Consider the following 21,591-nt stretch of genomic DNA (forward strand, 5'->3'; position numbering starts at 1 on the left):
GTGGAGGTATGACTCAAGTGGTAGAGCATCAGCCTTGAGTGAAAAGGCCAAGCATGAGCATCAGGCCCTGAGTTCAAGCCCCAGTACTGGCAAAAAGAGGGCCAGGGGGCTGAGGGGGTGGGGTGGGGGAAATAGCTGCTTTTTTTTTTTTTTTTTTTTTTAAAGAACATCTTGTTTGGTTAGTGTGTCTTCAAGAAAAGCACTGAAAGTAAGTGGATAATATACACAGAATACAGCTTCTTGGGATTTTTGTTTGTTTGTTCATTGTTTTTGTGCTGATACTGGGATTCAAACTCAAGACCTTGTACTCTCAATGGGCCTTTTCATTCAAGGCTGACACTCAAACACTTGAGGCACAGCTCTAATGTTAGCTTTTGGGTAGTTAGTCGGATAATAAGAGTCTCACCAACATTGAGTAGCTTACATCACAAGTGTGAGCCACCAGTACCCAGCTCTGCTTCTTGAATTTGAACCCAGAAACAAGTCCTTCCCCCCACTGGAGTCCCATTTGTTCCCCATATCCAAGATCATTCAAAAAAGCCCTGTGCTGAGAGTTTGGGCTGGAGCCAGAGCCAGCTTGCTGCTCTCGTTTGTGTTCGGTCTTTCAGTCAGCACAACCATCCTGTTAACTGCTTCAGGTCTTGGTTGCTCTGGGTGCTTCCTGGAGGTATATTTCATTTGGCTTTTAGCCCAGGAGCCTCTTAACCCTAAATCTCAGTTAGACTCTCCTTCCTTACTCTGTCAGCCTCTGCTTTATCTGAATCTTTCATTGACATGAAGTGGCATTTTGCCTGTATTAAAGCAGGATTTCAGTTCCCCTGAATCTAGACGAGTGTTCCCACCAGGCATGTGCCTTGGTGCTGGTAGTGGTGGGCTATGTTTTTTCATGGAATGGTTGGGAATTAGCTAGCTCAAAGAACACCAGGTTGCATGAAGGGATCACTTTGTGGCTAACCCTGAAGAAGCTCTTTGAGAAATTCTTCATTCTGTGGAACCCTGAGTTCACACAAATGTAGTCAACAGCAGCTCCCTGGTTATAAACTCCAGTGCCATAACCTTTGTTTGAACTTCTGCCATTGAAAATTCATTCTGCCCATGGACCTTTCTAAAAAATTATAATTTTTTAATTTATTTTGTTACTCCAAGTGAATACTTAAAGGTGGCGTTGTCTCTGCCCTTCAGTGGTAACTTACGTAGATGTAAAAATGCTGCCATGCTTAATTGGCCACCAGCAGTGGTTATTCTGACTCTACCTGACTTGTCCCTTTCTCTTAAATTTGAAGTAGTCAGGTGCTGGTGGCTCACATCTATAATCCTTGCTGTTCATGAGGTTGAGATCTGAGGATTGGAGTTTGAAGCCAGCAGGGCAGGAAAGTCCATCTGACTCTTATCTCCAGTTAAGCATATTACACACACACACAAACACACACACACACACACACACACACACACACACACACACACGCTAGAAGTGGATCTGTGGCTCAAGTGGGGATAGCACTAGCCTTATTTTAAAAAAAAAGCTTAGGAACAGCACCCACGTCTTGAGTTCAAGCCCCAGGAAGAAAAAGAAACTGCTGGACACTGGTCGAAGATGTATGTAACCCTAGATACTCAGGAAGCTGAGGGTATGGTTCAAAGTCAGCCCAGGCAGGAAAGTCTATGAGATTCTTTTTTTTTGTTGTTGGTCGTGGGGCTTGAACTCTGGGCCTGGGCACTGTCCCTCAGCTCTTCAGCTCAAGGCGAGCGCTCTACCACTTGAGCTACAGCGCCACTTCCGGTTTTCTGGTGGTTTATTGGAGATAGGAGTCTCAGGGTCTCTCCTGCCCGGGCTGGCTTTGAACCACGATCCTCAGATCTCAGCCTCCTGAGTAGCTAGGATTACAGGCGTGAGCCACCAGCGCCCGGCTTCTATGAGATTCTTATCTCCAGTTAACCACCAAAAAGCTAGAAGTGGAGCTGTGTTCAAGTGATGAAGGACCATCTCTGAGCAATGAAAAGCTAAAGGACAGCAAGTATCCTGGCTGGCCCTGAGTTTAAGCCCCAGTACTGACCAACTGTCCCCCACCCACCCACCCAAATGACCTTTTGCTCCTTCTCCATTGCTTTGAAGTTTTTTTTTTGTTTTTTTTTTTTTGTTTTAAGAAGACAGGAACTAGTTGAGTTTCAGTTAATTAAAGTTTTATTGTGTTTGATTCTGCAGTGGACTTAATGTTGACTTACAGTAATAATGAAATTCAGCACGGCCCTCTTGCGTGCTTTTCCTTGTATAGGGAAGGATGTGGCAGCCACCTCGCAGCCTGCTGGCCCTGCCTGGCATTTCTATTTACTGTTTACTTTTGGCATCCTGTTCAGATTGAAGAGTAGATGTCAGCTGCTGCTGCTGCTGCTGCTGCTGCTCTGTGTCTGTTCTCGTACTGGGGCTTGAACTGAAGGCCTTATGCTATTGATTAGCCTTTTTTGCTCAAGGCTGGCACTCTGCCATTTGAACCACAGCTCCAGCTCTACCTTTTGAGTGGTTAATTGGAGTTAAAAGTCTTGTATATTTTTCTGTCTAAGCTGGCTTCGAACCATGATTCTCAGGTCTTAGCCTCCTGAGTAGCTAGGATTACAGGCGTAATCCATGCCTGGCTTGAATGTGCGCTTGATCCCTTTGGGGAGACAAATCAGAATCGGGAGCGTGACTCCATGCCGCCTTTCCTACCGAATCACTGAACCGGGGGCTCGTCTTGGTCGCCCCAATACCACTTTAGGCCTGCTGGCCTCTTGAATTTTCCTGTCTCAGCAGCAGTTTCCTTTTCAACCCAGTATGAACATTAAACCTCAGAATCATCTTGTTGCAGATCCTGTTGATTTTGAAGTGTTTCTTGAATCCAGCCTTTCTAGAGCCTTCGTTAATTGTCTTCATCTCTCACCTCTCCTCAGGGCTTATTGTAAGAGCCTCTCTGATTTTCCTGCCTCTGTTCTCTCTTCATCCCGTACCATGCCACCTTGCTCTAAAACCTAGGCTGACTAACCATTGCCAATAAAATAAAAGATAGGTATTAGGTCTGCAGTCCAGGGCCTTTTGCAGCCGTATCTGATTGCGTATAGCAAGGTGGATAGGGGCCTGACAGGATCACCTCTCGTTCCTCGGCATCCTTAGAGAAGTAATTCCTTCCTCATAGGATTGGTGCAAGGATTAAATGAGCCAATAGTTAATGTCCTCAGAATAGTATCTAGCATGGGAAAGATGATTCATAAGTAACTATTAGTTGAGCTTATGCTTTATAATTATCTTTTGGCATTGTCTTTCTGGGTTCTCGGGTGCGCCCTGCCTTGGCTCTTCAGTAATAAATGAGTGGGTGAGTGGACAAATGAATGTCTAGAGAAATAAATGGGTGAATGAATGAATGGACAAATGAATGAATGAATGAGTGAATAGGCCAATGAATGCATAGGTGGATAAATAAAGAAATGGATGAATGAATGGATGGGTGAATGGATAAATGAATGAGTAAATGGGGAAACAAGAGACTAGTTAATCATGGTCCATATATGTGAGAAGCTTCCTAATTACTTGAGGCAGAGTGAGATGCTCTAGCTGATTACCAGTAGATGAGGTGTATGGGTCAACTAGTAGGTACTGTCTGAAGGGTTTATGGAAGGAAGAGCTCTGGGTGACATGGGAGAAGAAGCAAGCCAGATTGCCACAGCCAAGTTTCCAAACTCACTTGTCACCGCCTCAGATCCTACAGAGAGAGAGAAAGAAAAAAAGAGAGGGAGGGGGAGGAACAACATCATTCTGTGTGCTGCTAAGACAGAATCAAGGCAGTGGCCTGTGGGAACCCTTAGACTCTACTCCTGCTCCCAGTGGACATTGCAAGCTACTTAACACAGTAGGCACTTCCCGGACAATATCACTCTGAACAACTCTCCAAGGTGTCTAGATTTCTTCTGGCTCTTTGACATGGAGGAAACTCATGGAGAAAAGAAAATAAGTATTAGCTCTAGCACTAAGTCCCTTCGAAATCGTTGCCTGAGGAAGTGAGGGGAGAGGAAAGGGGAAGTTACCTACGCGCTTTAATTGTCAGGAAGGGTTGGATTGACTAAGCTGCAGTTGAATAGAAGGCAACTGTGCCATTTGCCAGTGCAGACAATTCTGTCCAAGGAATGACCTTCTTAGCATCTCCAAGTGTTGGTGCATTGTATGTTATTTAAGATGGCTTTTGCTGTTTGGTTTCTCTGTATGAAGTAGAGAACCACTGAAGTCATCAAATCTTTGAAGCCACTTGGGATGGTTTATTGGGCAGGTTCTGCTGTGTAGAACATCATACCAGTTAGCTTCTGCTATATAACAACAACTCCCCAAACTACGTCGCTTCATAGAACACCATCACTTTGTTCAGTGTGTTGACAACCTGGCCTAGCCTCAGCTTGAATGGCAGATCACTCGTTTTTGTGGTACTAGTTGGGCTTGCCTGAGTATTTGGTCCTCTCGGAATAGCTGGGATGGCTGGGCCTCTTTCCATGGAATCTTAATGTCCTTCAAGAGGCTGGAGGCAAGCTTATTCACATGGTGAAACAAGGATTCGCAGCAACAACTTAAGATCTAGTGTACAAGAGCGTTTCCAGATTCTGATTGTGTCATATTTGGTAATGCTGTTGGCCACAGCAAATCTTCAATCCAGACAGTATTGGTGGAACTATGGCAGGGTGTAGACTGTAGACCCAGGAAAACCTGAGCACCGGGACTGATTGTGCAGACTTTTACAACAAGGAATTTAGAAACTAAAGCTGAAGTGTTGCTGTGGGTTCTCCTCTCTTTTTTTTTCTTCATTCTGGGTTAAGTAATCACTATCCTTATGGCTCACAGATTAAAGGGTAGTCCCAGAAAGGCTACCTGGAGAGTGTAGCTGTATCTACACAAACCTGATGTTAATGCTAGAAAAGAAACTCCCACTTGGTATCCATTGTTACCCACTCAGAAAGATATGGAAAAAACGACATCTCAAATCCTCTAGTTTCCTCCATCTGTCCTGAGCCTGGGCTGTGCCTTCCTTCCATTCTTGAGCACCTCTAAGATAAATGCCAGCTGTTCCCGATCTGCTTGCTCTCTGTTCTGCTCCCAGTACTGTGGACAACAGTCTGAGGACAGCCGAGAGTTTGGGGAACTCAGGAGAGATGGACACGCCCAAAGAATCGGACTTTTACAGTGCTGGTACTGATTCTTGAATTCAGGGCCTTAGCAATGTCCTAAGTTAGTTTTTAATTTATCACTCAAAGCTGGTGCTCTGTCACTTGAGCCATAGCTCCATGTCTGGCTTTTTGGTAGTTAATTGACTTTCCTGCCTCAGCTTTATTCAAACCTCTGTCCTTGCAGCTCAGCCTCCTGAGCAGCTAGGATTACAGGCATGTGCCAATGACACTCAACATTCTTCTCTCTTTCTTATGTCGGTACTAAGTGTCCCCAAATTACTTGTCTCTGACATATAATTAGACAGGAGGCTGCATTAAGATTTATTTGTAAGTGATCTTGGGAGACATGAAAGGTGGCACTTGCTCAGCATGTTGGCTAGCGGTGGGATTGGAAAGGCCAGGTGCCCTCAGCATACGGGGCACAAGCAGGGGGCTATAATAGGATGCGAAACACGCATCTCCAGAGAACGAACAGAAATACTGGCGGGCAGTGGGCTGCAAGGCAGTCTGGAGCTTGGTAAATGGAGAACCCAAGGGACTAGAGAACCAAAAAGCAAACAGACCTTTGTCTGTTTCAGACTTTAGCATGAGTATGGCCCAATTTTCATCGGGATCAGCACTTTTCTAACAAAGTTCATGGGCCATCTAGCATTATCTGGATTACCTATTAAATATAATTGATTCCATCTTCCTCTGAGCCTTAAGAACAGCACACATGTTTATTTTTAATAACCCAGATTATTTCAGTGCAGGACATGACAGAGGTTTACATCTACATTCCCATGGGCTTTTCGGGTTGTTCAGTTCATAACGAGACAATCTTGAAAACATTTGAATCTGTGTGTGCGGAGGGTGGGGGAGCGTACTCTGTTAGCTGCAGTCAGAGGATTCCAAGTCATGATTATGAAAATTTAATAATAATGAAATTAGTATTGCACAGTCTGTTTTCTGGGAATTCTGGTGTGTCACTGAATAATATACTCTCTGATCAGCCCATACTTGAGCCATCAGTAGTGAATCATTTGTTTCGTGTTGGTCTTGTTGAAAGCTAATCCAAAATCAATTTCTTTTTCAAGAACTAAGATTTTTATTCCACTTTGGGTTTCTGCAGACATCTTCTATAAAGGGTCAGATTGTTCATATTTAGCACCAAATTGACACACGTGTGAACAAATGACTATTGTGTCCCAATAAAATTGTATTCATGGGTACAATGAATGGGCACAAAAATTGGAATTGTGTAATTTTCACATGCCATGAAATATTACTCTTGTTTGGATTTTTCCCCCCTTCTGTTATTAAAAGATATAAAAGGCATTCTTAGCTCCCTGGCAGTTTTATTTGATACCATTTGCCAACCCCTGTTTTAGGTTTTCTCTCTCCTTTATGGTGAAGTCTTTATTTTTGGCCAGAGTCCTGTACACTTTGCATAGGAAAGGGGCGGGGTGGGGGGTGGAGGCTTATGTTGAATACTTCTCCAGCTTTCTTCTGGGGATAAAGCAGGGTCTCCACAATTGAGAGGGTTGTTCGAGGATTTGCCAGGACCCACAGAGGCCCGATGTCAGGCAGGCTGCCTGCAAGACTCTGAAAGAACTCAGGACATACTCAGGCTCATTACAGAATCTCTGGAGAGACTCTTGAAGTAGAGCAGACAAAGAAAGGGAGAAGGAATCTGGAGAAGAAAGCAGCAGAGCTTCAGGTCTCCCAGCTCGGTAGGGAATGTGGCTGGGATGTTGTAGCCTTCTACGTCTGCTGGTTCTGTGTCCTTAGGTTCAGAAGGCCACAGAGCAGAAGTGTTTGTGGGAACATATAGCATCCGTCCTGAATGAGTGTGGACTTCTCGTTCTGGTCATGACTCCCTAACTAATGTAGCATCACAACTATTCACACACAGCATTGACATCCTATTGGATATTATCAGTAATCTGGAGATCCTTTCAAGTATGTGGAGAGATGTAGATAGGCTGTATGTAAATGATATGCTGATTTGTGGGAGGGACTTTAACACACACTGATTTTTGGTATCCATAAAGGGTCAGGGAACCAGTCCGCAGGCTGACACCTAGAAAGGACTATATATTTGAAAAGGCTTCATCCCTCAGCTGCGTCTTCTCATCTATATTCTCAGAAGACTAGGCAGAACATGTTTCTACAAAACGCAAACACATGGCTTTGTTTCGTGTCACATTTGGGGAAATCAGAAAAGTTGTTGAAACATCTAGACTTTCTAAATTGTTCTGCATAGCCTGTGGCCACACACCAAAGACAGATAGGTAATAAGCACTGTGTGTAGTTAGAACTGTTTCACAGAAAGAAGTTGTGTTTGTCGGGATTCTCTTTCCATCCTTAAGAAACATAAAGCTTTTAAATATTTGTCCCATTTTTGTAATTAGTCTACATTTAGCAGCGGCTTTTCCTGATTTGGGAGGAAGCATGCTTGATTGTTGCCAGGCAACAACTCATTCTGGTGTTGGCTGCCAGGGAGCTGTTGGCAGTAACTGTACATTCTTTTGTCTTGTTAACAAAAAAATGAGCATTAAAGATACAACAGTATATAAAGTCCATTCTGTTGTTTTAATATCTATAACTTAGGCGATGCATTCCTGCATGAATAGAACCTCAACGTGTGGCTGGAATGGACAGCTCACTCGTGTGTGTGTGTGTGTGTGTGTGTGTGTGTGTGTGTGTGTGTGTGTGTGTGTGTGTGTCTGTCTGTCTGTCTGTCTGTCTGTCTGTGTGATGATCAGCTGGTAGACTTAAAGCTTGTAGGGAGGGGACAGCGATGTAAGATAGGTGTTGTTTTCAAAAGGTCTGTCACAAACAAGGAGGCTTTTGTTAAATGATAGATTGTGCTGTGTACATGATTTTCTAGCATAAACATCCACATGAGAGCTTAGGTTCAGAGGCAGGAGTCAGCCACCAGTTGACCATCATTAACTTCAGTTCCCATCTCCCAGTGACCTTGAGAATGAGCTCAATGACTTTCAGCCTGTGGGAGAAATCACACTTAACACAGGCCCTCGGCCCCCTCCTGCTACTGCTCAGCAAGGCTCCATGTAGGTTTTCTAGGACAAAACTTTATGGAACAAATTCTTATTTTTTGTAAGCAAATACAGTGTGAACCATTCATTGTGCACGTGAAATTAGGAAGGAGGGTGCTTTTTTTTTTTTTTTGCTCAGAGACTGTACTTTGTCCCAGACTTGTTCCCAGAACACGGCCAGCATTGCCTTTCAGGTACATGCTTCAAAAGGACATTTGTGACTAGGTAGGTATAGCAGCTCACCTCTGTAATCCTAGCTATTTGATGCTGAGATCTGAGGATGGAGGTTCAAAGCCAGCCCAGGCAGCAAAGTCTGGGAGATTTTATGTCTAACTAACCAGACCAGAGATGTGGCTGTAAAGGTAGAGGACCAGCCACTAGTGAAAAGCCTGAATTCAAACCCAGGTACCACCTGCATAAGAAAGGGGATCTTTAGGATATTATTTTCTCACTTGGCCCCCAACTCTGTGCAGCAGTCAATGAGGAAGATTCCAGTACCAAAACCATTTCTTACAGGAGGTTGGAGGATGGAGAAAGGTCAGCACTCCAGTTTTCCTTTGGTTAAACGTCCTCAGTTTGGGGCCCAGTTTATAGAGAACATCCAGAATTATCCAGTGAACCAGGAGAAAGAAGGCATCCAATGAATGGGTCAAGATCCTGAATGCATCTCATTTTTTTCCCCTTGGATTTCCAGAGTCAGTTCTGATACAAGATAGTAAAACACACACACGCACACGCACACCCCCCAAAATGTATCCCAGGTTTATCAATCCTCTTGCCTTTACCTCAAGTGGAGTCAGTATTCTGAAATAGCAGGAGCCAGCTGTCCTCTGTGTCCTCACTAAAGCTGAGCTCATGGTAAATTTCCCCTTAAACTGGGACGTTTGGCTTGTCCCTGCAGATCCTGCTACTACTGCTCCTGGGCTCCAGCTTCTCATGTATCAGTGTTGGAGCAAAGGCTGCAAATCCATCTCTGTCCCTTTTCAGACGTAGCTCAGCATCATGTAAACACGCTGAAGTATGTTAACAGCTGCCTGTCTTTAAAGTTGAACCAGCTCCCCAGCTAAAAGGGGATCTGCTTTCAGGTTCTGCTCAAGTCTGCCCGTGACAGCATTGAAGCTATTTTTAGTGGACTGACACCAGCAAGAAGCTGGAAATGGCTGCATTCAACTATAAACAGTGGAGAGAAAGGATCGTTTGTGCGCTGCTGCCGCTCTTTACTCCGTTTGTGTGGTTGACAAAGGGGCGTGTAAATCTGTTCTTCAGAGTTCTTCAGGCATCTTGTCCCCTGTTCAGAGTCCCAGCATCATGACAGAGTCAGTAATATTACTAATTTAGCACTTGGCTGCCTGGGCTTTGAGTTAATAAGCTTGATGCAGTGGTATGAGAGAGTTTCAGGGCTGTCCTTGATGTCCATTCTGTATCGATGCTCTGAAACATCTTCTAAACTTTACAAGTATCTCGATCCTTTTCTTGCATGTGTGTGGGATGGGTAGATGAGAAAAGAAGCAATAGTGGAAGTGGGCTATAGAAGCATTCTAAGTCATTTACTGGGCATTCAATCCTCTGAAGCCACTTTGCCTCTCTGAACTAAGTATTTAACTGTACACTGAGGGTCTTGATAACCAGCTCTGCATATTTGACAGCACTCCTGCTTTTCAGCAGAGGTTTATCCACCACGTATTCCATACCAGCCACTAGTAGTGCCCCGTGATGCATATAAGGACAGGATCTGTTGAGGATATGGGGCAGAGAAGGAAGACAAGGGGAGGAATATTTTCCTAAATGCTTAAGAACTTGCAGAGGGGCAATGGAGGTCCCAAGCAGGGATATCTGAGAAAGTAAAGACCAAGGACAGAGACATTTTGCTGTCTGAAGGAGCCAGAAAGGAAGGAATGGCAGGAGATGAAGCTAATCCAGTTGATTGGCGCTAGGGAATTTGGAAGTGACGTAGGAAACAAGAACCAGAAGTGTGTGCTTTTTATCCTATGGCTGACTAGATGATGGAGGAATTAATTATGTTAGCCACTATTAACAGAAGTCTGCATCTGTGTATAGGCTGTGGTGGTAGCTGTTTTGCTCAGCTTGCATCTGGGTATTGGTGGCTGACACCTGAATTCTAGCTACTCAGGAGGCTGGATCTGAGGAGCAAGGTTCAAAGCCTGTCAGAATAGGAAAGTCTGTGAGACTCTTACCTCTCTTCAACCACCAAAAATCTGGAAGTGGAGCTGGGGCTCAAGTGGTAGAGCTCAGCTTTGAAGGAAAAAGCTTAGGAATAGTGTCTAGGCCATGACTAAGTTCAAGCCCCAGTACTAGCAAAACAAGTAAATACAAAGGATCTATGGGACATAACCTTTGTCTGGCAAAACTAAGAGTAAGGAAGGCAGCAGGCCTGAAATTGGATGGCCTGTGGCTCCTTTGATCATGACCTTGGAAGAGGTGGAGGTAGACAGAGAAGGCAGTGGGAGGTTGGCATATGTTTTAGATATGAGCTGGGGCTGGACTCTGCACATGGATTTAGAGGTTGAGCTTGGTGCTTTCGGAGCTCTCAAGCCAGGTGAGAGGTGAAGGCAGTACATCGGGCTTGTGGTCAGCAGACCCACGGCGATGGGCCTAACGGACTCACGCAGCAGAAAGCCATCCATGTTTTTACAGGCCAGCTTCCCCCAAAGCTTTCGAGAAGCTAAGGAAGCACTTCCTGAGTAGATTCTAAAGCTTCAGTGATGTGTGATCATTGCTATATACTGTAGGAATTCAAAGCAAAAGGAACTGGGCTGCCGCTGGATGGGAGAAATAACCTCTAATGTGTTATATGGCTCAGTAGAGTGACTGTGATTGACAAAAATTAATTGTATATTTCAAAAGAGCTGGTAGGGAGGATTTTGAATGTTCCCAACACAAAGTAATGATAAATGTTAGAGTAATGGATATGCCAATTACCCTGATACAATCATTACACGTTGTATACATGTATTGAAGTAGCTAGCACTCAGTACCATAATCATCATGTATCCATTAAAAACAATTTTTTTTTAACCAAGGCAAATAAAAACCCAAACAAAAACAAAAAGCCCTGGTTGTACTTAGAAATCCCTGCAAAGCTCAACCCATCCTCCAGATAGACATGGCCAGGAAGAGATTGGACTTTTTTTTTGAAATTCTGTTCCCTTGGGGGAATATTTAGCAATATTGTTCTCTTGATCTTACTTGGAGCACAAGAAAGATGTCTGTCCACTTCCTTGAAGAATGGACTAGGTGCTCCGGACCAGGTGTCGCATCAGTCGCTTGCGTGTCATTGTAATCTCACTGGAGATGGTCTTGGGTTTTCCAACCATATTTTTATTTTCTTGGAACGGAGAGAGGATACACATGGGGACAGTTTGAGGCAAGAAGAGGGACACAAGGCAAAGGATGACTAGAGATGGTAATGGAGGTGGCCAGAGGTTACCTGGAGAGGAAGTAGAGCCTTTCTCTGAGGGTAAGGTCAGCTGGAAGTTTCTGAACCTTTAAAGACATAGCTAAGGAGATAATGCCAATCTTCAGTTGCTACCTTGGCAGACCTAAGAGATTACTTTTTCTGGATATTTAAAAATTTGCTGTTTCCCACTTTGAAGCCAACCATAAATAGATTCAATAAGCCATAGCAAAAATAGCTCCCAAAGAATGAACTCTGCATGTGGCATCTGCCTTCAGCATTTAAGGGGTCCTTGGTTAGATTTTCTTGACACAACATTTAGACCCAGGTCTCCAGCTCTATATCATCAGCTTTCCAAAAATCAGCATTTCTCCTACTCATCTTTGTGGCTGGGTGTGGAATGGGATTGCCTTTTATAGGGAAGAAATGAATGAAGGAAATCAATTTTCACCTGTAACAAAAAAGGTGTTTTTTGTGTTGTTGTTTGTTGTTTTGTTTTGTTTTGTTTTGGTGATGGGGCTTGAACTCGGCCTGCAGGTTGTCCCTCAGCTCTTCAGCTCAAGACAAGCACTCTACCACTTGAGCCACTGTGCCACTTCTGGTTTTCCGGTGGTTACGGAGATAGTCTCACAGCCTTTTCTGCTTGGACTGGAGTTGAACTGCAATTCTTAGATCTCAGCCTCCTGAGAAGCTAGGATTACAGGTGTGAGCCACCAGTGCCCAGCTTTTTTTTTAAAAAAAAAAATAATAAAAAAGGTTCTTTTCTTGTCTGTTCATCCAGTTTCACCCATCATTGAACTGAACATCTTTTTTTGTCCCTGCTTTCAGCCCTTTTGCCTCTGGGTACCCAAGTGGAACTGCCAGAGCATTAGGTATTACTGTTTTTCTTTGCAATTCTCCTCCCTTCCTCCCCCTTTTCCCCCTCTTTCCCCTGCCCAGAACTGAGAACTGAACTCAGAGATTCCAGCTTGGTAGGCTGGCCCTCTGTCACTTTGTTTTTGAGGTAGGGACTCACCAACTGTGCTAGTCCTGGTCTCAAATGTGCCATCTTCCAGCCTGCACCTCTCTCTCTAATAGCTAGGATTATAGTCATGAACCACCATACTCAACTCCTGTTTAATTCTTTGAGGAGCTTCCATAATGTGTTCCTTAATGGCTACACCATTTGAAAGAGGAAGTCCTTTGAGCTACCTGGTGGCATTCATTAATCATGTTAATGTCTTACACTCCATTTTAGTCTTTCCTCTGTGCTTTACAAATGTAGTAGTACTTCTTCCTAAGGGGGAGATGTCCTCTGGGGAAACCCCAAGCTGTTCCAAAGATTAAGCTAGAACCAAACTGGCCCTACATTCTAAGAACAGCTGCTCAGTTTTCCTCAACTCCACCATTTTAATTGTGATTAGTAGGTTCATTTGCATCTAAAAAGAGTAGTTTTCTTATCAGCACCATTGAGTTGGGTACCACAGTACTCCATTTATATAGAGTGGCCCATTTGGAGGGGGGCATTAAGCAGTAAAAGTAAATGTGGGTGTTTTACAAATGCAAATACATCATGCAAATAATGTACTTTATGCTGAATGGCGCCATGGTTTTCATATGTAAAATGAGAAGCTGTGTTACACAAAGATAATGATAAACACCTTTGCATCTGTTCCTAAGATGTATCCTGAGCTGCTTGCATCTGAAATTGGTGCCCTGGTTTTAAGCAGAATTTCTATAGTACAACCCAAACAGGAATTCCGTATTATCAAACAAATATACATGTCCTTTTCTAGTTATTTATATTTTTGTAAGTAATCAAAAAAATCACAGAAAAAAGTAATCCCAATTACCAAACCTATTTCTTAACCATTGATGATGAGGTTGGTCCTTTGGCTTTCATTTTTTAAGATCTTGATGTTTTCATTTGAGATGATGATAGTTGAAGAAGACATGTACCCTACAGACTTGTTTCTTTATAAGAAATTGAATTCTGTCAATAAAGAGGGGTGCACCTTCTCTCTCTCTCTCTCCCTCTCCCCCTCCCTCCCCCCTCCCTCTCCGTCTCCCCCCTCTCCCTCCCTCCCCCATTCCTTAAAATTCTGTAGCAGGTAGCATTCCTACTCTTCTTCAACATCACTTAGTAGATGTATGACAGCCATCTTCCACATACATGGAACTTAACCAAGTTCTAGAGGAGAGTCACTGTTAGCCTTTGTACTCTCAGGAAGGAAAAGGACAACATAAGCAGCACACCAAGGAAAAGTAAAGGTATAAAGGCTTCAGAATAGAGAAACACTGCAGAGTATGTCATCTCCGCACCCCCCACCCCATGTGCAGTACCCTCTGTAATTGCCAGAGAATTCAGGGGGGAAGGGCGTCAGGGTGGAAGTGACCAGAGAATGTTTCCCTAGCATCTGGAATTTGAGCTGAGCCATTAGGACTAAATGGTACAGGTAGGAGGAAAATCAAGAAAAGGGTATTTTTAAGCAAGAAAGAGAACAATCCTGGATGAGCCCTAGGAATATGGCTGATACGTATGTGTGTGAGTGCACATGCATGTGTTTTGGAGATGTATTTCAGGCAGTATGCCCCGGACCAGGGGAAACCTGAGTAAGAATAGCAGGGCTTCAGGGCCCAGAATTGATCCTATCTGACCTTGCCCGATGAGCTTTCATGCTTTTGTAGCCACTAAAGTCTCCAAATGAAAAATGGCATGGAATCTCCATGTGTAGGACACATAGAGAATGAGATGTTTCATTGACCATGGGGGCAGGAGCCGCATGTGCTACATGGATGTTTTGAGACTAAAAGTGGAAAGGATTCTAAAAACCTTGTCAAAACAGTAGGAGAGCAGATAGAAGGGCATGGAGAGCGGAGGAAGAGAGGGAGGCTCAAGTGTATTAGGAGCAGTTCCCTTTGTCCTACCTAGTCTGTACTATATAACACATTGCCCTAAACTGGCTTGCTTTACTTATTTATTTATTTTTAATTGGTCAGTTGTGGGGCTTGAACTCTGGGCCTGGGCTCTGTCCCTCAGCTCTTCAGCTCAAGGCAAGCACTCTACCACTTAGAGCCACGGTGCCACTTCGTTTTCTGGTGGTTAGTTGGAGAGAAGAGTCTCACAGGGAATTTCCTGCCCTGGTAGCTTTGAAGCTTGATCCTCAGATCTTCTGGGTAGCTAGGATTACAGGCCGGAGCCACGAGTGCCTGGCTAAACTGGCTAATTTATAAATTATAGACATTTATTTCTGGAGCCAGTAAATCTAAGATCAAGGTGCTGTGGGGAATTCAATCATGAGAAATAGAGAAGCCACATTTTGATAGGTCAAATTGGGAATCTTTATTGGGCATCTCAAAGACCTGCAGCTGCCTTGAATACACTTAACGCTGTTAGAAAACTGAGCCATGAGAGTAGTAAAGCAAAGAAAGACCAGAAAAATAATACCAGCAAACCAAATCAACTCCAATGTAGAGCTGAAGTGGGACACCATGGTGACCGAAGGAGAGACAGGAGGCATGGTATACTGGCGCCTGAGCTGGTCCAGGCGTGAATAGGTTCAGGAGGCAGGGTCACAGGGAGCTAGAATGGGGTTCAGTAAGCCATCATCTAAGTCTCCATCCCTGCCTGTAGGAATTCAGGCACACCTATCACTGGCGGGCTGGGGGAGAGGGGAGGGAGAGATATGTACTTAACCTTCCTCCACCATGAAGACAGGATGGTGCCTATCATCTACCACATGGCTGAGATGGCACCAGTTATTTCAAAGGTGCTGGTAGATTTGCCATCTGGTGAGGGTCTGGCTTTAGTTTCCAAGATGTCACCTTGAGCATCTTTGGAGACTGTTATAATGTCACTTATCAGAAGTGGGGGACAGGGTGTCACCTTTTGCAGGCTTCTTTCTTAGTACTGTCACAGTAACAGCCTTGAAGAACTGGACGTAGAAGCCAGGCTCTCAGCCCTGGATTCCATCTCTTGGGCTTTATCTGTGTAGGGCAGGGTTGTGGGATCCAAAAAGAAAACTGCATTTTGCACTAATTCTCTGAGTCCAGATTGTGGTCTCTTTCCCCCTTATACCTCAGAGCAAGTAGACTCCCTTGTGTTTTGTTTTTCCTTACCTCTGCGTTGATGATTTATTGGTGGTAGATGTGGCATCCTAAGGAATTCCTTCACTCTCTCCCCAGGGCCTGGGCGCTGTCCCTGGGTTCTTTTGCTCAAGGCTAACACTCTACCACTTTGAGCCACAGCGCCACTCTGGCTTTCAGGTAGTTAGAAATAAGAGTCTCACAGACTTTCTTGGCTTTGAACAGTGGTGCCCAGATCCTAGCTTCCTAAGTAGCTTGGATTACAGGTATGAGCTACTAGTACCCATCTCTGTTCTCTTTTTATATGTATCAGATTTTGTTTTAAATAGTGCTAAGATACACATAACATAAAACTTACCATTTTTAAGTATGACACCATGATGGCTAGAGCCACTTGCATGCTCTACCATCTGTTGGTCCATTGTGGTCCTTGGGATCTGGAGGTAATGCTGCTGCATTGAAGGCTGCAAGCCTCCGGCAGGCACTGTAGATGCAGTATAGGATGGTATCTCTCACCTTGGGATTTGCCGCTCTCCACGATTGCTGGAGCAATGTTCCCCCGTGCCAGTTCTGACTTTCTGACATGTAAGACCTTTCACTTGTTGGCCTGCTTCCTTTGTCTTGAAGTTGGTGTGGTTGATAACTGCTGAAGGTCATGGGATTCTGTGAGCATGTTACTGAAATGAGACATTTGCAGTACCTGCATTGTATTATTTCCCCTGCTAGGAGCCTTCGCGTCTTTCCCATTTGGTTTGTCTGATCGCTTTTTTCTAGCCTGGGACTTAGCCTTGAGGAGATTCTTAGAAAACTGCCACCAGCCAGCCTTCGTCCATGGGAAGGTTGGGTAAGAGTTCAGCTCTGGAAGCTGAGAAATGGAACTGGAACCATGCATGCATGTGACTCTGTGGTACCTTGGGCTGGCTCCGGAAGTCCCGGGCTGGCTGTGGGCTGATGGTTGCATGAGAGGGCTTTGGTCTCGCTCTCAGGACTTGTGTGCGCTCATCTAATGGAAGGAGACTTCTGTAGCATTGGAAGGTCTTGGGGAAAAGTGTGAATCCATTCCTGGACTCAGTACCCACTCCCGAGGCGTCAGTGCTGCAGGACCATTGTGAAGCTCTGAAAACCCCTCGTGGTGAAGGGAACCTGAGTGGCGACTTTTCACGTCAGTCACAAGTCATTGGTGTTTACAGAAATTGTGTGAAAGGAACCCCCAGTTCATGCCAAGAAGAGGGGGTGTCACCCCTTCCCACTATGAGTTTCTTCTCTGAATGGCAGTGGTTAGTATACATTTGAACTTTATGGGGGGCACTGGTGGCTTATACTTGTAATCCTAACTGCTAACAAAGGCTGAGATCTGAGTATCAAGGTTCAAAGCCAGCCCAGGCCGGGAAGGCCCATGAGACTCTTCAATTAAAAAGCTGGAAAGTAGTAGAGTGCTAATTTGAACCAAAAAAGCTAGTGATAGCACTTAGGTCTTGAGTTGAAGCCCAGTACTGACACCAAAAGAAAAAAAAAAGAATTTCATATATATGTATTTTTAGCTAGCTTTGAGTTCCAAACACCAATCAGCTAGGGGTGTCTCCAGTGGCAAGGGGCAAAAAATCAGGTTTGCCACCTTGCCTGTCTGCAGCTGCTGGACCCAGAGTCATTTAGCCTTCCTCTAGATAATCCCTTGTCTCCAGATCGAATCAGAGGAAGTTGGCACTAGATAAATAATGACAGTACTAAGTTCTCAAAGGTCAAAAGAAAAGAGTTTTTAATTTTTTTTTCTTCCTCCTGGGTTTTTTGCAACCAGAAGCCCAGTTCTCAATATATACTTCATATTCCTTAAATCTTCTAACAGACAAGGAAAGACCATCCAAAAGATGAAACTGGAATATGGAGCTGATGAGCCCACAAGCTTTACAATGAGTGTGGCAGGGACTCTTGGTAAAGAGAATTCTTCAGTTACAACAGGGACCAGAAATGGCAGTGCCAGTTCCAATTTCTGTCCACCTCTAGAGTTCAGATTAGGGGACCTTGGAGCAGAATGGCCACAGAATAGCGATCAGCGGCTTAAATATGTTTTTTAAAAAAGTGCTGTGGAAATCTGAAGGTAGATTTCTATCTTGCAGAGAAGTTACCTTATCTAAAGCACTGGATTTATCCACCCTCAGTTCCTTACATTGGCTCCAATCCTGCGCCCCCCCCCCCCCCCCCCCACACACACACTTGGTTTTCAGCAAATCAAGGTCAGGATAAAGAGGAGATTTGGATGGCAGTAAGCTGGATCTTCAGGCTTCTGCTGTAATACTCAATTATTGAATTCTCTAGAAGCATGAACTCCTCTGTAATGAAGTCCTCTGTTTTTAAATATCTTTATAAGTCAGGCCATTCTGCATTGGCAACAACTAGCTTGCTTGTCTCCTGCTTTGTTATGTTAAAAGAAAATAGATGGTTAAAAAAAAAAAACCCTGGGAGCTTGCTGGGTGGTTAAAGATCATTTAAGCATCTTAATGTTCGAGGTTCTCACCACAGCTTTGAGCCTTAAAGACACATGCCACACACCCCCCCAACCCTCACCCCAATTGTAGTAGGACAGGATTCAAATGGGAGAAGTCAACTGAGCTGGCTGCTTTTGTCCTTGAACTTGAGTGGGGGCGGGGAGGGGGAGGGGGGGACAGGGGGGAGGCGATTGCCACTCCCTGCGGGAACTGAGACTCAGGGCTGCAGGAAGAACATTATTCTTTTTTACTTCAAATATAGAGGAATAAAACAAAAAGGTTCAATTCCAGACCACTGCAAGAATGTGAAGTCGCACAGAGTTTTTGGTTTCCCGGTGCATCCAAAAAGTAGGCATAACACTATATTGTGGTCTATTGAAGGAGCATAGCATTGCGCATAAGCAAAAAGGCAAATCTTAACTTGAAAATATTGTGGGAAAACGCTAACAATCATCTGAACTGTTGGGAAAATGATGCCGATAGACTTGATGAACACGGGGCTGCTAGAAACCTTTAATTCATTTCAAAGGGGAAACAAAACCACCTGCAGGATCTGTGAGGCTCCGTGCAGTGAGTCACTGACATAGGGTAAACCTGTTTGTGCATGCTGGAGTACTTGACATTCATTCTCTTGCTGCTAGAAGTATTTTTATGCAGCGGCTCTCTTGTGAGGGAGTGAGTGTATGTGTGTGTTCTCCCTTTGAATCACGTGTGGTGTCCCTATATCTATGATACTGTTGGTACTTCTGGTAATGAAATTCTGCTAGACAGAATGTCAGTGGCATTTTTTTTCTTCTTGTTAAACACGACTGCAACCTGACACAATTAGGGAGCCCAGTGACTAGTGAGGAATTCATTGTGCGCGCGCGTATGCGCATGCCCACACACTACACTTACAGATACAAATTTTCTGACTGATAGTTTTTGTTTGTTTTTCTTTATTTTAAATGTTGAACCTGATTGATAATGTATTAGTATCATTTGCCAGGCACTTTTTTTGTGGAAGTAATTTCTATCAACTCTTGGGGCTAGAGGTAGTAGCCTTCATCTAAACTAGTACTTGCATTAGAATAACCTACTTTCCACTCTAGGAATAGTTTATTATAAGATTGGGTTATTATGAAGTTTTCCACTGCATGTCTTTAAGAGCAAACGTGTTCCTCTGCAAATGCAGCGCAGTGTGTCTGTGATATATTGATCTTTCTTCTGCTCTGGCCTCTCCTGTTACCGGACTGTGGCTGCTAACATATCTGCAGAGTGTTTTATGGGGTCTGGAGTGCAGCGTTTGAAGCCAAGAAATTGAAAAAAGAATACAAAATGAAACTGGAGAAAGGGAGGGAATCAAGTCAAGGTCATATCTATATAAAAAGGGTTTAGTGATAATAATGCCAAGAGAGTCAGGTTTGTGTATAGGAAGTGCTAGAAAGCCTGCCTAGTTTCAGAAGACTCAGCCAAGAGTTTTTACCACATAAATTCACAAAAGCAACTGGCTGACACCTGTTATCCTGTATACTCAGGAGGCTGTGATTTGAGGATCACAGTTTGATGCCAGCCCAGCCACTAAAGCCCTTGAGACTTTAATCTCCAGTTAACTAGCAAAATGCCCAACGTGGAGCTGTGGCCCAAGTGGTAGAGCGAAAGAGCCAAGTGAGAAAGCAGTTCCCTGAGTTCAGTACCAGCACCTCAAAATTAATGAATCAATTCACAAAATTGTGAACAGCTTAGCAAGCACTCTGCCATTCTCTGTGATGCTGTTGGACCACATGCTTTTATCATTTGTCTACATGCAAGTGATTTCAATGCCCACAGGGCCAAAGGTGTTTACGAGAGAACTCGCACAGATGGTTCTGCTGTGGAAAATTAGGAAGGCTGTGTTTTTTTTTGTTGTTGTTTTTTTTTTAAATAAAATTGCATTTTCAATGGTGCCAGTAATGCATACCTGGAGAAAATGTTCTGTGGCCATTTCCAGTGATGTGGGGGTGAGGGGTAGTCATATGGAGAGTGGAAACAAGTTTGTAACTTTCACACGTTTCTCTTCTAGCACATCAGGTCCACCCATCTGGCCCGGCAGTACCTTCTTCAAGAGAAATGGAGCCCTTCTGCAAGGTAACTGTCTAAGAACGCCTTCTCTTCTTCTTCTTCTTCCTCCTCCTCCTCCTTCCTTCCTCCTTTGTGTGTGGTGTGAGGTCTCTTCTGTTTATCGTGGCCTCTCTCTGCAGAAGTGCGGCTGTCATGGACTGGGCCCTAATTCCTACGTCTCTGTATTTCTACCTATTAAAATCTCTTGGTTGCTGAAAGTTGTAAGTCTAAAACTAGGCCCTCTAGGCTTGTGTCACGGGTCATATTTGAGAAGTGTGGGGGCTTTTTTGCCGGAATCGGAATTACATGAAAAATTTGGAATATGACAATAGCGTGCGCTGGGCTGGACTTCAGTGTTTCCAGTACTTGAGTTGATAAAGCCTGGTTTGGGTGATCTGTCATCATGGAGTCACGCTTGTTCCTTGGACTCTATTCCCCCCACTCTTCCTGGGTGTCCAGGAGGTTGACTCTGGTTGCTTTCATGGCACAGAGTTTAGGTCCCCTCATTTGTTCCCACAGAAGTCATTTTCTGGGGACACTTCTCCAACCCTAGCCACTGTGTACTAGCTCCTATCCAGTGTGCTCAGAGAATTCAAACCGTACCAAAGTTAAAGAAGAATAAAGGGTTAAAAATATCCCAAAGGTGCATTCCAAATGCTTCCAGAAATTACCTAGAGATGTTGGCTCTTGTGGCTATATGTGCTCTATAAAATTGGCCCCCACACCCCCAGCATCCTGTCCTCTTTAGATTCCATCAATTGAGCAGGAAGCCAGATGGCACAGCTACCCAAGCAGGTGGGTTTGGTTGTTCTAAGCGCCTTGGAACTCTATTGGCATTTGATGAGGGCTTTCGTGTCTTTTTGTTGTCTTAGAGATGTGTTTGCCTCTGTCCCTTAAAAGGACACACGGAGGCTAGCAACCAGTGTCAAGAAGAATATTATTAATGTGTTGAAGAAAACAGACATTTATCTTCAGGTTTCTGGAGTAGCGTGACAATCGTGAGAGATGTCCTTGTGTTTTGTGTTGTTTTATAGCCCGGGCAATTGCCTCTTGGCTTTCTGTGTATAGTCTGTGTAATCAGAAACTTAAGAATTCCTTGACTTTTTTTGTTTTTTTTCTTTAAGTAATGGTGAAATTTAGGCTTGCAAGTGTATCCTAAAATTTGATAGTCATTGTAGATATCCTAAATGTGTAAGACAATAAAAGGGATTACCTTCACTCTCAAAAATTAATATTATTCCAAGAGGAAAAAAAATGGATTCTGTTCTCTCAGATTGTTTAAAGAGAAACCAACCACAATCATCTTCAGGGGTTTTCTCAAGTGGATATC

General features: G+C 44.0%; 1 protein-coding gene across 11 annotated transcripts in view; it reads left to right on the forward strand.

Annotated features, from left to right (window-relative positions):
• Foxn3 (forkhead box N3) overlaps nucleotides 1-21,591 on the forward strand; it is a 370,110-nt gene that overhangs the window by 247,718 nt on the left and 100,801 nt on the right. For all 11 annotated transcript variants that reach the window (XM_070028584.1, XM_070028589.1, XM_070028585.1 and 8 more), the window contains one exon: nucleotides 20,224-20,288. In XM_070028584.1, coding sequence (XP_069884685.1) covers nucleotides 20,224-20,288 — 65 coding nt within the window. The remainder of the gene's footprint in view (nucleotides 1-20,223; nucleotides 20,289-21,591) is intronic.

Source organism: Dipodomys merriami, unplaced genomic scaffold (genome assembly GCF_024711535.1).
Source record: "Dipodomys merriami isolate MVZ:Mamm:240054 unplaced genomic scaffold, mDipMer1.0.p SCAF_198, whole genome shotgun sequence".
Taxonomy (NCBI): domain Eukaryota; kingdom Metazoa; phylum Chordata; class Mammalia; order Rodentia; family Heteromyidae; genus Dipodomys; species Dipodomys merriami.